The 16,261-nt window shown below is 48.2% G+C and overlaps 1 protein-coding gene across 1 annotated transcript in view; it reads left to right on the top strand.

Annotated features, from left to right (window-relative positions):
* Positions 1 to 419: 419 nt before the first annotated feature.
* Positions 420 to 16,261, top strand: part of LOC138489369 (zinc finger protein 420-like) — an 89,919-nt gene continuing 74,077 nt past the window's right edge. The window contains exon 1 of the mRNA XM_069617085.1: positions 420 to 654. Coding sequence (XP_069473186.1) covers positions 631 to 654 — 24 coding nt within the window. The 5' untranslated portion in view covers positions 420 to 630. The remainder of the gene's footprint in view (positions 655 to 16,261) is intronic.

Here is a 16,261-nt window from a genome sequence, read left to right as displayed (position 1 = left end):
TGGGAAAGAAACACACACCCACACGCTTGCTCGGTCTGCCCCGGAACTGCCTCCCACTCGCGGGGGCGGGGCTTTTATTGACGCGCCCTGCGTCACCGCGTAGCGGGACGCAGGGCGGAACATAACAGACACTAGACACCTGTGCCCAGGAGGAGCTGTCCAATAGCCGGATTTTAAAAGCAGAATTTAACTGATATCTGGCCAATGAGATTACTCTCACTCTTTCTCAAAGTGGTTCCTGGGGAGCCACAGGAGGGTGGAGTGCTCTAGGAGCCAACTAACATGGGTTTGGCAGAACTTCAGGAGTGATAGTCTGTGCGCATGCTCAGGAGAGTAGTGTTTCCTGGTCTTGTGATTAGTGTCTCTTGTTCTTGGTGATTTGTGTCTCCTGTTCTGCGAAGCCTCAGTGCAGTCCTGGGACCCTCCACATCACCCTGTTTTCCAGGACCTTCCTCCCTTCCTTAGTGGGTTTGCTCTGAATCCTGCACGAGGTCACTGTAGAATAATCCATTCAGGATCTCTAGGGAGGAATCTAACCAAGATCACTGGAGAGGAATCCACCCAAGATCACTGGAGAGGAATTCACCCAAGATCACTGGAGAGGAATTCATCCAAGGTCACAGGAGAGCAATGGCTGGGCAGGAGCCAGATGAGGTGAGGTGCTTTCTGGGTTGTTTCTTTGGGGACAGGAGTCATTGCTGCACACTGGACCCATGTCATGGGGCTGATCTTCAGCCATCCCAGGCATTTTACCCACCAATGCGTTGGATTCTGGGAGTTGTAGTTTCAGTGTCCCGTTCAATATTGTCTTTTAAGTGTTAGAATTCCCAGCATGCAGCATGATGTTGCCTAGACAAACAGGACTGACTAAAGGGGCTCTTTATGAAATGGGGCTTTTTTCCAGGTGTTCATTCTATATATTGAAGAGAAAGCGGAGTGCTTCTATCAGAAACAATGTGCATACATTATGCATTGTTGAGTGGAACAATGGCCTAACAGGGGACTTTACAATGGCAGTGAATAGTGAGCAGGAAATGATGAAGGTGGTAGAAGAGGAAAATACAAGTGGACAACCTGGGCAAGGGACATTATAGAGTGCCAGTACACCGTGTACATTACTTAAAATCCCCAGTAAAGGAAGGTTAAGTTGGGGATTAATAGGGAGAGATGATGTCTCTATAGTCTCCTGTAACTCAAATGAGTCTCCAGGAAAAGAACGCTGTCTCCCAGCCTCTGCTATTGCCTTTAATAATGGCTTTAATGATGACAATAAGTGCAGTGTCTGGGAACCACGCCCTCGGGCATTCTGCAGGGCAGCACCAAGGAGATGGGTGGGGCGTTGTGCTGAGCACTGCACATGCCTCGATTCTCTGCTGGCTGTGACCCTCACATATGTCGCTCCAGGGGCCGTCTTGTACCTGGTACTTGCCTAGGGGTCTACACAAGTAGGTTTAACATTACCAATAAAACCAAAATCTAAGCCTCTATTGTCCAGGAGCATTGTGATGTATTCACTATTTGTGTTTTCTCTATCATCTTAAGTGTATCATTCTCTGAGGATTTCTGTGCATGTACAGATCCCCGAATGCACAGACATCAATACCCTGAGACCCGGCCTATCCTTTTCTAAAATTCTGCGAGTCTCCCAAACACAGCAAGGCCCTCTTCACATGGGAGAAGAACCATGAGGAGAAGGATGGCTGCCCCAGCAGAGTAGCAGATGCCACAGCCAGCTATCATCAAAGCCAAACTCTGAGGCTGTCTGAATGAGAGTCTATGGCTCAGGGCTACAAACACCTTAATGTCTAGGTGAGCCTTGTGAAAAATTACATGTGCACCAAGTCCATTGTGCCTTATGTATTTGTATTTATTTCTTCTATAAGCACAACACGCCCATAGGGCTCAGGTGCTGCCAAAACATAGAATAACACATAACATAAAATGCACCGAACAACCACATGTTAAAACCCAGAATAAGGTCCCTGATTCCTACAAATGTATCAGTTCAAAATAGTTCTCCGCTTGGTATGGGGTGACATGTTACGCCGGTGTTAACATCGGCTCTAATTCAATGATACGTTACTTTGACCTCAACCTATAACAATGCAATTTGTATTGCACATATAACACCAATCTTCTATATAAATAAAAATGTAAATGTTCATTTGTTCAAATCTTAAAATAGGTGCATGTTTTTATACACCTACTATACATAGATGTCACACCTGTGACAGGTAAAAATATGCTTTTTCTGAAAAACAGCGCCATCTGTTGGACGTAAAAGCAACACACGCTATACTAAACATTTTACTGCAAGCCAGCGCCATCTGTTGGACGTAAAAGCAACACACGCTGGCTCAAATACGTGGCGAGGAAGCAGCAGAGCGACATGCAGCCAGACTTTAGGATGCACGGTTGCGAGCACAGCGATCGCGTTCTGCAGCTTCAGATCTGCTTTGAACGTGACAGGCTGAGAGTGGCTGGAAGACGTCAACGAGAAACACAAGATCAGCATCAAACACGACTCCGTCTCAGCAATCACAATCTCCTTGCATTCCAGTACAACCCAGCTGATGATTATAGTTTGAGCCGGCATGTTCTCATCAGCACCATGACTGAAGTGTGTCCTTATTGCAAGGCTCTGAAATTTAATGGAGAAACGAAAGGAATGTGTTGCGCCGCCGGGAAAATTAAACTGCCTCAACTTGGAGAACCGCCAGAGCCATTAAAAACTACCCAAGCATTGTGAAATTAAATATATTACAAACGTGCGCTTTCTCTTTTCTTTCTTTTCCATTTCACCAGACTGAGCCACAGCAACGCAGTTATTACATTGTTGACAGCTAGTTATTAATGTGTACCCTACGGAGGACTCTCATGTCCTATGTTTTGATACAACTTTCACCCACTCTTTGATGAAGCCAAGCCGGGACTTCATTTCTGAGACCCCCCCTTGCCTCGGGGCCCCTCGGTTTCTCAACGTTGCTAATTTCCCTCGCGTCCATTAGGGTCCGGTCAGCAATCTTCGGCATTTGGGACTTTCTGATGCGAATATTCTTTGAGAGTGAAGAGTAAGGTATAATGTTAGAGGTGGTGGTCGGTCAAAAAACCGAAACAAAATCTCGAAATACAAAAATATCGAAATTAAAATCTCGAGAAAAAAAAATCTCGATTGTTTTAAAAAATTTATTTATATGTTTTTGTGGGTTCAGGTAAGTATAAAAAAAGGGTAACATTTTAAAAAAAATGAAAAAAGGGGGGTTGGGGGGGAGCCCCCCCCATTTCGAAATAAAAACGTATTACATTTTTTTTTCAATATTTATTTTTTCGAGATTATTATTTCGATATTTTTTTTTTCGAGATTTTGAAGTTCGGTTTTTTGACTATGAACCGTTAGAGGTAGCTGCAGACTCAGCAATCTTTAAAGATGATGAAATAACTCCATAGGAAGGGTCTACCACTGTTTTGAGGACGGGACACGCATGTACTGCCTGATGGACCACAGTTACAACAGTTTCCCTGATTAGTGTTTCCAGGTCAGAGGTTTAATTTAGATCCATTTGGCAATGTTGGTTAACCTTGTACATGATTCTTTGCAATCCATCAAAGCATATATATTCGTGAATGATTTAGAAATATATCATCTATATATTATTAAAATACATCAAGTAGCTAGCTTTATAATTAAGAAAAATCATCATAATATATGTCATGCATCTAATATAAAGAAATAATAGTTATGGTTATTCTAGGTTTTAATAATGCCCCGTAAAGTAAGCGTAACATTTGTGTTATGGCTGCAATATTTAGTGGAATTGAGCAAAATACTATGTCTTTTTTAAATTTACTAACGGCAGTGCAATGAAATAATTTCATTATTTCTTAGTATCACGTTTTACAAAAAATACACACCATTTTGTCTTTCAAAATGTCCCTACTTCCGGGAATGGGATGTGAACTGATTTAAACCAATGATCTGCTCCTTCTGTGAGCACCAAGGCAAGGCTTCATTTTGCGTGCGGGCGACTGGTTGCCAGTGCAGATAAACCAGCACATTTATTACAGTCTGCACAAACACTAATAATGAACAAAGAATGGAACATAGAAGCACATTTGCAGAGCCTGCAGCCTGGTGCTCTGGCGACTTACATGGTCTGTTAGAAGCCCAGCACTTCCTCTGCAGACGGAGCTTATCTGCATCCCATACGGACAATGCACCTTCCGTGTAATGCTGGCTTTCCTGCAGGGCAACCACGATGACCAAGTATGCCTCCAAATACTAGGCCGTTTCCCTTCTATGGGGGTGCTGCTGTTCTCCTATTACCATTAACCATACAAAATCACCCCCAATCCTCCAAGACAGCGTTTGTTCTCTGGTTGTCGTCCTCTCAGCAGTAACAGGGGTGGATCTAGCAAACATGCACCTAACAATGCAGAGTGAGAGAGAGCCATGCTGCATGAACGCGGTGGGTAGCGGAGCCATTCTGCATGAACGCGGTGGGTAGCAGAGCCATCCTGCATGAACGCAGTGGGAAGCAGTGGGAAAGGAACATGCACACTTTTAATAGTGCAAGTCCAAACATTTTGTATCCTGTTGAAAGGCAACATAGTAGTGAGGAACACCCAGAGGAAGGCTAAGTTAGTCATCAAATGGCCTTAGAACAAGAGTGGGAATTAAGGTTTTATTTGAGTGCTAGGTGAGGTGGGGGGGGATTTGGCATCTGTTCAGTGGGATGCTCCTGGCGGTCGCCACTGTAGAGGTAATGCATTATTGAAGCTTTGGCTCATTCTCAAAGAGGACCCCAAGGATGTGAGCCTTGGGGCCACGGGTGAGGAGTTTGGAGAGAAAATATATTATGGTTGTCGGGGGGCTGCAAGCTGTGAGACAACTTTTGGTTTCATATCACTTGAGCATTCGGTACTGGAGTGCCATCCAGTGACAGGTGGCAGTGAGACAGTTTGATATATAGGAATGCATCGCTCAGAGGTGAACGATGCAAAAGGGAAGAAGGTCTGGGTGTTGTTGGTGAGTAGTAGACCTGGTTTGAGAAGTGAAAAGAAGAGATTGGTTTGTGGAGGGAGGAGGTGTGCAGGGTGAAGAGAAGTGAGCAAATACCAGGTTCCTGTGTCACACACCCACTGAGAGAGGATGATGTGGAAGGACCAGTCCATTAGGTCTGAAGAGATCCACTGATGGGCAGTGAGCGCATGACCATGTTAGAGACAGTGTGTGTAGGAGGGTACGATGGCTGATAGTGTCAAAGACAGCACAGAGATCAGGGGGTGAGAATCACAGACATTTCTGAGTGGTGAGCAGTTGTGAGAAATATGGAGATGTAAGTGGGAGCTGGTTCCATGGATGGAGATGTAAATGGGAGCGGGTTCCATGGATGGCGATGTAAGTGGGAGCTGGTCCCATGGATGGAGATGTAAGTGGGAGCTGGTCCCATGGATGGAGATGTAAGTGGGAGCTGGCTCCATGGATGGAGATGTAAGTGAGGGTTTATAGTGAAAATGTAGAAAGACAAAATGTAGAAAGTCAAAATGTCGAAAAAAAAATGTCGAATTTTATTTTATGATGTTTCTATTAGAAATGGGGGGTTCCCCCCAACCCCCCCTTTTTTTCTTTTTTTTTTTGTTTTACCCTTTTTTTTTATTCCCGGAGCCCAAAATAAATATATAATTTAAAAAAGGGAATTCTACATTTTTTTTTCTACATTTTTTTTCTACATTTTTTTTCTACATTATTGTCATTCTACATTTTATTTTCGACATTTTGACCGACCGCCGTAAGTGAGAGCTGGTCTCATGGAGTGAGATGTAAGTGGGAGCTGGCTCCATGGATGGAGATGTAAGTGGGAGCTGGTCCCATGGATGTAGATGTAAGCGGGAGCTGGTCCCATGGATGGAGATGTAAGCGGGAGCTGATCCCATGGATGGAGATGTAAGTGGGAGCTGGTCCCATGGATGGAGATGTAAGTGGGAGCTCGTCCCATGGATGTAGATGTAAGCGGGAGCTGGTCCCATGGATGGAGATGTAAGTGGGAGCTGGTCCCATGGATGGAGATGTAAGTGGGAGCTCGTCCCATGGATGTAGATGTAAGTGGGAGCTGGTCCCATGGATGGAGATGTAAGTGGGAGCTGGTCCCATGGATGGAGATGTAAGTGGGAGCTCGTCCCATGGATGGAGATGTAAGTGGGAGCTGTCCCATGGATGGAGATGTAAGTGGGAGCTGGTCCCATGGATGGAGATGTAAGTGGGAGCTGGTCCCATGGATGTAGATGTAAGCGGGAGCTGGTCCCATGGATGGAGATGTAAGCGGGAGCTGATCCCATTGAGTGAGATGTAAGTGGGCGCTGGCTCCATGGATGGAGATGTAGGTGGGAACTGGCTCCTTGGATGGAGATGTATGTGGGAGCTCGTCCCATGGATGGAGATGTAAGTGGGAGCTGGTCCCATGGATGGAGATGTAAGTGGTAGCTGGTCCCATGGATGTAGATGTAAGCGGGAGCTGGTCCCATGGATGGAGATGTAAGTGGGAGCTGGTCCCATGGATGGAGATGTAAGTGGGAGCTCGTCCCATGGATGTAGATGTAAGTGGAGGCTGGTCCCATGGATGGAGATGTAAGTGGGAGCCAGTCCCATGGATGGAGATGCGAGTGGGAGCTGGCTCCATGGATTGAGATGTAAGTGGGAGCTCGTCCCATGAGTGGAGATGTAAGTGGGAGCTCTTCCCATGGGTGGAGATGTAAGTGGGAATTGGTCCCATGGATGGCGATGTAAGTGGGAGCTGGTCCCATGGATGGAGATCTAAGTGGGAGCTGGTCCCATGGATGCAGATGTAAGTGGTAGCTGGTCCCATGGATGCAGATGTAAGTGGTAGCTGGTCCCATGGATGCAGATGTAAGTGGTAGCTGGTTCCATGGATGCAGATGTAAGTGGTAGCTGGTTCCATGGATGGAGATGTAAGTGGGAGCTGGGACCAGCTCCCACTTAGATCTCCATCAATGGAGCCAACTTCCACTTACATCTCCATCCATGGGGCCAGCTGCCACATACATCGCCACCTATGGGGCCAGCTCCCACTTAAATCTCCATCCATGGGACCAGCTCCTCCATCCATGGAGCCAGCTCCCACTTACATCTCACTCCATGGGACCAGCTCCCACTTACATCTCACTCCATGGGACCAGCTCCCACTTACATCTCCATTCATGGAGCCAGCTGCCACTGACATCTCCATCCATGGAGCCAGCTGTCACTTACATCTCCATCCATGGAGCCAGCTGCCACTTACATCTCCATCCATGGAGCCAGCTGTCACTTACATCTCCATCCATGGAGCCAGCTCCCACTTACATCTCCATTCATGGAGCCAGCTGCCACTGACATCTCCATCCATGGAGCCAGCTGTCACTTACATCTCCATCCATGGAGCCAGCTGTCACTTACATCTCCATCCATGGAGCCAGCTGCCACTTACATTTCCATCTATGGGACCAGCTCCCACTGACATCTCCATCCATGGGGCCAGCTGCCACTTACATCGCCACCTATGGGGCCAGCTCCCACTTAAATCTCCATCCATGGGACTAGCTCCTCCATCCATGGAGCCAGCTCCCACTTACATCTCACTCCATGGGACCAGCTCCCACTTACATCTCACTCCATGGGACCAGCTCCCACTTACTTCTCCATTCATGGATCCAGTTCCCACTTACATCTCCATCCATGGAGCCAGCTCCCACTTACATCTCCATTCATGGAGCCAGCTGCCACTGACATCTCCATCCATGGAGCCAGCTGTCACTTACATCTCCATCCATGGAGCCAGCTGCCACTTACATCTCCATATTTCTCACAACTGCTCACCGCTCAGAAATCGCCTTGATTCTCAGCTGCTGATCTCTGTGCTGTCTTTGACAGTATCAGCCATCATACCCTCCTACACACACCTTCTCTAACATGTTCATGCGCTCACTGCCCACCAGTGGATCTCTTCAGACCTAATGGGCTGGTCGTTCCACACCATCCCTCTCTCAGTGGGTGTGACACAGGAACCTGTTATTTGCTAACTTCTCTTCACACTGCAAACCTCCTCCCTCCACAAACCAATCTCTTCTTTTGACTTCTACCAGGTCTCCTACTCACCAACAACACACAAACCGATGCATTGCATGCATGGATGGAGATGTAAGTGGGAGCTGGTCCCATGGATGGATATATAAGTGGGAGCTGGTCCCATAGATGGAGATGTGAGTGGGCGCTGGCTCCATGGATGGAGATGTGAGTGGGCGCTGGCTCCATGGATGGAGATGTGAGTGGGCGCTGGCTCCATGGATGGAGATGTAAGTGGGTGCTGGCTCCATGGATGGAGATGTAAGTGGGAGCTGGTCCCATGGATGGCGATGTAAGTGGGAGCTGGTCCCATGGATGATGCAAGTGGGAGCTGGTCCTGTGTATGGAAATCAAAGTGGTAGCTTGTCCCATGGGTGGTGATGTAAGTGGCAGTTGGTCCCATGGATGGAGATGTAAGTGAGAGCTGGTCCCATTGATGGAAATGTAAGTGGGAGCCAGTCCCATGGATGGAGATGAACAAGTTACTTACCAACTGTAACGTTCTTTCGACTGGATGTTCCTTCCACGTATTCCTCATCTTATGATAAATCGTTATCCTGCCAGCTTTGCTTCTTTGGAATTTTTTAATTTCCGGCAGAGGGCGCTGTGCACGAGGTCGTGGCGTCAATGTCCCTCGACGGGTTACGTACCGTGTCAACGTCACCATCAGTATAAATAGCTCGTGCCGAGCCTGTTGGCTTCAGTTCTGTTTTTTCGAGGAAATATTGGCGGAACACCCAGGCGTGCATCATGACTGAAAGACTCTTTTTGAGAGGAAAGTGTAAGAAACGCAAACTGTACTGCGGGGTAGGATTCGGAGGGGTGATGAGGAATACGTGGGAGGAACATCCAGTCGAAAGAACGTTACAGTTGGTAAGTAACTTGTTCTTCGAATGGATTGTGTCCTCCCACGTATTCCTCATTTTATGATAGACTCCCATAGCAGTGGCAATTTGGAGGCGGGAGTACTAGTTACTGTTTTCATGGACTGAATGAAGTACCGCCTTGGCAAATAAAACCTCATTGGAGGAGGAAGCATCTAAGCAATAATGCTTGATGAATGCATCGATTTCCATGTTGCAGCTGAACAAGCATTCAATTATAGCCAGGATGATCTAGCGGGATATGGTTTGTTTTGTCACGATAATCCCAATTTATGACATGTATAACCTACAAAGAGTTGATCATCTTGACGTAATTATGACATTCTTGAAATGTAAAAACTGGGAGCCCTTTTGGGGTCCAGTCTATGCAGTCTCTCCTCTTCTTTGCCCAAATGAGGAGGAGGATAGAATGTTGGTAATATGATTTTTTGTGACAAATGGAAGTCAGAAACTACTTTTGGTAAAAACGAAGGTTTAACTTTAAGAACTACCTTATCCTTGTGAAAAGTAGTATATGGAGGTTTACATGAGAGAGCCTGTAGTCCACTAACCCTGCGGGCTGATGTTAAGGCCACAAGAAGGACAGTTTTTAATGTTAGAAGTCTCAAGGGACAAGAGTGCAGAGGCTTAAAAGGTATACAAGTTAGAAACTTAAGTACTAGATTTAAATCCCAAGTTGGGACATGAAAAGGAATTGGAGGGTATACATTAGTAAGCCCTTTCAGGAATTGAATTATCAATGGAATTTTGAAGTAAGAAACCTCTTCCGAGGAGCGCTTAAAAATGGATAGCGCAGCCAGATATCCTTTAATTGTTACGATCTGGAGCCCTAGATTGGCTAGATGTAATAGGAAAGAAAGTACTATTGGAGTGCCACATTGAAAAGGGTCCACATCCTTATCTCTGCACCAGTTACTGAACTTGTTCTAACAACACAGTACAAGGATTTTGTTGCTGGCCTTCTGGCCGAAAGCAATATTTCCATTACGTCATCCGGAAGATCCCAATCCTTGTATCTCAACCTCTCAGAAACCATGCGTGAAGGTTGAGTGTCTTGACCTCTCGATGGAGAACCTGACCTGCCTCTTGCGAGAGAAGATCCTCTCTTTGCGGAAGACGTATTGGAGGGCAGATGGATATGTCCAGAAGGTCCGTGTACCACGCCCTCCTGGCCCAATCCAGGGCAATTAGGATCATGGTTTTCCTGAACTTTCTCAACCTCCTGATTACTTGAGGAATCACGGGGACTGGAGGAAAGGCGTACAGAAGTGGAAACTTCCACTCCACCACTAACGCGTCTCCTAGAGCTCCTCTCGGAGGAAATTCCCTTGAGCAGTACTGTTCGCACTTCCGTTTTACCGTGGTTGCAAACAGTTCCACTTCAGGGGTTCCCCAAAGGGTGAAGATCTCCAGAAGGACTTCCTCAGCTAGCTCCCACTCATGAGAAACCGTGCTCTGCCTGCTCAGAGCGTCTGCCGCCGTGTTCTGCTCTCCGGCTAGGTGAACTGCCAATAGAGAGATTCCTTCTCGTATTGCCTAGAAACAGAGCTGCATTGCCTCTCTGCACAGTGGTAGTGACCCTACGCCTGCTCTCTTGTTGAGGTAGTACATGGCCACCGTGTTGTCCGTCATTATCAGGACATTCTTTCCCTGTACAGAGGGCAGGAAGGCCTTCAGCGCTAGTCTGATTGCCCTCCTCTCCAATAGGTTGATGTGTAGTTTGGACTCCGATGGAGACCAACGACCGCTGATTGTCAGATCTTTGGTGTGGGCTCCCCACCCCGTAAGTGAGGTGTCCGTTACTGCTGTTATCTCTGGCCATGGTTGCCAAAAAGATTCTCCTTTGAGGATGTTGTCTTTGCAAGCCCACCGTAGTAGATCCGCGCTCGGGACTTGCAGAAGATCCAACATATTCCCTGAGAACTGCGACCACTGAGTTCTGAGTGCCCATTGAAGGGATCTCATTCTCAATCTGGCCTCTGGCACTAGGAAAATGCAGGATGCCATGAGGCCGAGCAACCTCAGAAAATCGAAGGCCGGCAGATACTGGGCATTTTGGAACTTTGTTACCATCTGCAGAATGTGGAGAGCTCTCACCTCGGGAGGCGAGGCTTTGCCCGAGGAAGTATCCAAGACTGCTCTGATAAACCAGAGCTTTTGGGATGGTATCATGTGGGACTTCTTGAAATTGAGGGAGAAGCCCAGTTTGTGAAGGAAGTGACAGGTGATCTAAAGATGTTCCTGAGCTTGTTCGGCAGAATGTGCTCTGATCACCCAATCGTCCAGGTAGAGGTAGACGTGAATCCGCCTCTACTGAGACTCGCTGCCACCACCGCCATCAATTTGGTGTAAATCCTCAGGCAGAGGTCAACCTGAATGGCAGAACTCGAAACTGATAGTGAGAATTGCCAATCGCAAACCTCAGGTACTTTCTGTGCTTGAGATGGATTGGCACATGAAAGTAAGCATCCTGAAGGTCCAATGATACCAACCAGTCTTGGAGTTGGAGAGCCTGAAGGATCTGAGAAAGGGTCACCATCTTGAACTTGTCCTTCCTGAGGAACTTGTTCAAGTTTCTTAAGTCCAAGATGGGTCTCAATCCTCCGTCCTTCTTTGGGATGAGAAAGCATGGGGAGTACCAACCCTTTCCTCTCCGCTACAGGTACTTGTTCTATAGCACCTTTCTCTAGTAGGGTTAAAATTTCCTGCAACAGGAGCAGATCTGGAATTTTGACAGAGTCGGTTCCCGGTGGATGGTTCTGAGGTCTTTTTAGGAAGGGGAGACAGTAACCTTGAGCTACTGTTTCCAGTGCCCAAGCATCTGAGGTAATGCCCCGCCATTCCTTCAGATGCTGAGAAATCCTGCCTCCCACTGGGGTTTTGTGTGACAAGGTCTCAGAGTGATTTGGAGGCGGCTGCAGGAGCAGCTGAGGGCAAAAATGCCGTTCCTGAGGTTGGCTTTGCAGTCTTCCCTCGTCCACCATGAGTGACATTTCTCTGGCCTCTTTGAAAAGCCTGTCCTCTTCCTCTACCAAAAGAGGAGTAGTACCGAAAAGAATGACCCCTCCAGGAAGATGAGCCTGAATAGGGTTTCTGAGGCTGTCGCATGGAGGCGCTAAGAGATTTAGCTGCCGCTTTTGAGGTCTGTAGTTTTCTAGGCTTTCTTCAGCCTTACTACCAAACAGTCTCAAGCCATCAAAAGGCATGTTGAGAAGTCTGGCCTGCACATCTGGTGCGAACCCCGACTTCCTCAACCACACAAATCTGCGTAGCACTGTGCTTGCAGCCATGGATCTGCTGATACTAACAGCAGTATCAAGTCCAGACTGGAGACATTCCCCCATTGCCTCCTTTCCGTCTTTGACAATATTCAGGAAGCTTTTCCTTTCCTCGCCTTCCGGAATATGATCAGCCGCCGCCGAAATGCAGTCCCACAGGGTATGGGTGAACCTGGCCAGGGTACAGGTGACATTGGTTGACTTAAGAGCCATACTACCCAAAGTAAAAACTTTACGGGCCCAAGCATGCACTTTCTTATACTCTCTATCCGGGGGGATAGTAGGATAGGCAGTCTGTCTTGAAGTAGTTGCAGCTTCAATAACCAAACTTTCTGGAGTGGGATGTCTGTTTAAATATTCAGGATCAGAACTAGAAGTCTATATTTTTTAGGAAAATTACTGTTTACAGCAGCAATATTATCAGGAACTTCCCAATTCATTTCCACTGTTCTCTGAAGTGCCCTATGGAAGGGGAGAACTGGATCCTTCTGGGGGCCCCGAACAATTATGTCCTTCATATCGTCCTGTTAAAAAGTGGGTGAGGCTCTACCCCAACCCATGTATTCCACCACTCTATTAATTAAACTCCTGTACCCCGAATCTGCATGTTCTGCAGGGTCAGGTTTTGCAAACTCTAGCTCAAATGACGTATCAATGCCACTAGCAGAGTGAAGGGTGTCACACAGGTCTCTCATTTTCGATTCGGGATGGATACGTTCTTCTGGGACCTCTCTTCTTCTTCTTCAAAAATTGAAGACATAGGGCCTCATTACGAGGTTGGCGGTAAGGCAAAAACGATGCGGGTATGGTAATACCGGCATCGTATTAACGCTCCGTTGTATTCCGACCCGCAGACCCGGTATTAGCGGCACCCTAAATATCGGCGCCGCTAATAGCGGCATAGGCACGTACATGCGCCCCTTCAGGGAACAAATACCGGCATGCCGTAAATAGGGGGAAATTCCAACGCACGCAGACATGCAAATACCGGCATTGCGAAGCCGGTAATCACGGGCTGCATGATGCCGGCCATACAGGCATCGCGGACCACCCACAAACAGCAATCAGGATACAAGGCAACTGCCACAGGTGCACACAATCCCCACAGGTGGAGACAATGGAGGCTGGGCCTGTATAAAATGAGCACACCCACACACCACACCCCTTCCAACACCAAAATGCTACCACTAGCTATTGCAATCATGGCGCTGGAGGACATGCCCATACTGCTACAACTACAGCAACAACAACAACCACAGCAGCAACAACAACAACTACAGCAGCAACAACAACTACAGCAGCAACAACAGGCAGCACAGAGGAGACGCAGGAGGAGAAGGAGGGGGAGACAGGCCCAGCAATTACCACCAGCGCAGCCACCAGTGCCTCGTAGGCAGCCACCAATCCTTCGCACTAGACCAAGCCCATTTAACCTAACCCCTGAGCAGATCCACAAGCTGTACCGGTTGGACCGTGACACCATCACCACCATAGTGGACATGATATATAACGACATTGCCAGCCTCATAGAAATACGCACTGCCATCCCCCCGCTACTAAAGGTGGTGTCTGCGCTACACTTCCTGGCCACAGGCACCTACCAACACACAGTGGGCCAGCTGCATGTCATTTCACAACCACTATTTTCACGCATGCTGAACCAAGTGCTGGATGCCCTCCTGAAGCACGCAAGCACCTACTTATCCCTACCACATACTGCCCAGGAGATAGCCGAAACCAAAGTAGGCTACTATGCACTGGCAGGCATGCCCAATTGTGTTGGTTCCCTCGACTGCACCCATGTGGAATTGGTTGTCCCCCGTGCCATAGAGGCGGTGTACCGCAATCGCAAGCTATACCACTCCATCAATGTGCAAATGGTATGTGACTCCAGCAAGATCATCACCCATTGCTGCGCCCGATTTCCTGGATCAACACTGCATAACTCCACGCTACCCAGTCACATGGAGCGACATGCTGGACCATGTACCTGGCTGCTTAGTGAGTTGCACAACTGTCCCATGGCTCTGCTGTGGGGTACTGATGTGTGGGGATGCAGAAGGGGGGGCATACTGCACCTGGGTGGGAAAGGGGGGATACTGCACCTGGGTGGGAAAGGGGGGGAATACTGCACCTGGGTGGGAAAGGGGGAGGGAATACTGCACCTGGGTGGCAATAGCCAGTGAGTGGACAATGCATGCAGAGTTAAACACTCCTCACCTGAACTAGCCAAACGGAACATGAGACATCACTGGGCCACATATCACAAATAATGCATATGGATGACAACAAGTAAGAGGCACAACCAGGCCACCATGGTGATGGCAAGCAATGCATGACTGAACAGGATGGCAACTGTGGCAATGCGGCTAGTGTGACCATGCATAGTGAAGAATATACAGCATGAATTGGAGGCTAAACGCACTACCACAGCACATCTGCCTCAGCATGCATGATTACACCCTGCATCATCTATTGAACCACACCTAATTACAGTATACATTGCATCTAGGTGACTATTTTGTATACGTACAGGGACATATGCATGCCCACACTAGATAGCTGCCGCCATGACTGTGCTCCCTGAAGGTGGCAGTTCAGAGTGACACACACCTATTTGTATCTGCTTGCAGGTGATGGAGGGTATCCCTTGAGGCTGTGGCTACTTACCCCTGTGCGGAAAAAAACGCAGAACAGCCATGAAGAGGAGTACAATCGTGTGCACACCCGAACCCGTGTTGTGATTGAGCAGACCTTTGGCCTGTTGAAGGCGCGGTTCCGCTGCCTAAGCAGGTCTGGTGGGGCACTCCTATATAGGCCTGAGAAGGTGGCAAAGATCACCATGGCCTGTGTCATTCTGCACAACATGTGCGTCCGGAGGAATGTACCACTGCCACCTGACATTGACATGCATGGGCCGGGTGAGGATGAAGGGGATGGAGATGGAGGCGAAGGAGCCCCCTCCCAGTACGTGATGCACGGGATGGCCATGCTATACGCCAAGCACTAATAGACGAATACTTCTGAAACGCAGGGACCATGAAAGTCATGTACAAGTGACACACTGGCTGCATGTGGACATGCACACTTGTTTTTTTTTTTAAGTTCGCCACTGTAGACCATCACACATTAAATGTACATGCACAAAATGAAGTATGTCCAGCCATTGATTTTCTTGCACACAACGGGTGTATTTTTCAGACACGTGATAATGTAAACATTCCCCTCACAACCCTCAGTGAACTCCCTCACCCACCCTACAAACCCCAAAAATACCCCAGTGAACTCCCTCACCCTCCCTACAAACCCCAAATGTCTCCAAATGTATACCAAACACTGTTCCCTTGACCAACGTCCATTTGCCCAACGACATTGTCTGCCCACTCTACTTCTTCTGTTTTTTGGGATCCTGGGGTGCCATGTCCAAGCGCGGTGCACTCCTCCGGGTCATCCGCACGGGGCTTGAGTGGGCTGAGGTCAAAGGGGTTGTGGCTGTGGACGTGTCAGTGGCCGGTCCCATGCCTGCTCCAAGGTGTGGGCGCTGCATTTGAGGCAGGTTTGACATCAGGGCTTGCATAAGTGCCCCCAGACACTCCCTCATGGCAGTTGTGGACGCCTCAACGGCTGCAGTGTTAGCAGCGATGGCTGTAGCGATGGCCCTCATGGAGTCATTACCATCAGCAATTTGTTGCCGCAGTAGGTCAAGCATCGATTCCTGTCGTGCCTCAACCCTCGACAGGCGAGCCTCAAAGGAGTCGTTGGCAACGTGAATGCTGGTGGCCGGGGTGGTGGCAGCCAGGGTGGTGACAGCCAGGGTGGTGACAGCCAGGGTGGTGGTAGCCAGGGTGGTGGATGGCACTTGCGTATTTGTATTTATTTATTTGTAGCGCGCCGCCTTGCCCTGAGGCATATGGGCGCGTAGTTACAAGAATGTGGTTACAGGCAAGCATAACTTGATCCCTTAGTGGAACAGTCTTACA

The sequence above is a fragment of the Ambystoma mexicanum genome, chromosome 9, assembly GCF_040938575.1.
Source record: "Ambystoma mexicanum isolate Mex_15411 chromosome 9, UKY_AmexF1_1, whole genome shotgun sequence".
In the NCBI taxonomy this organism is placed as follows: Eukaryota; Metazoa; Chordata; class Amphibia; order Caudata; family Ambystomatidae; genus Ambystoma; species Ambystoma mexicanum.
The sequence above is the reverse complement of the archived record's forward strand: the minus strand, read 5'-3'. Positions and strand labels throughout refer to the sequence as shown.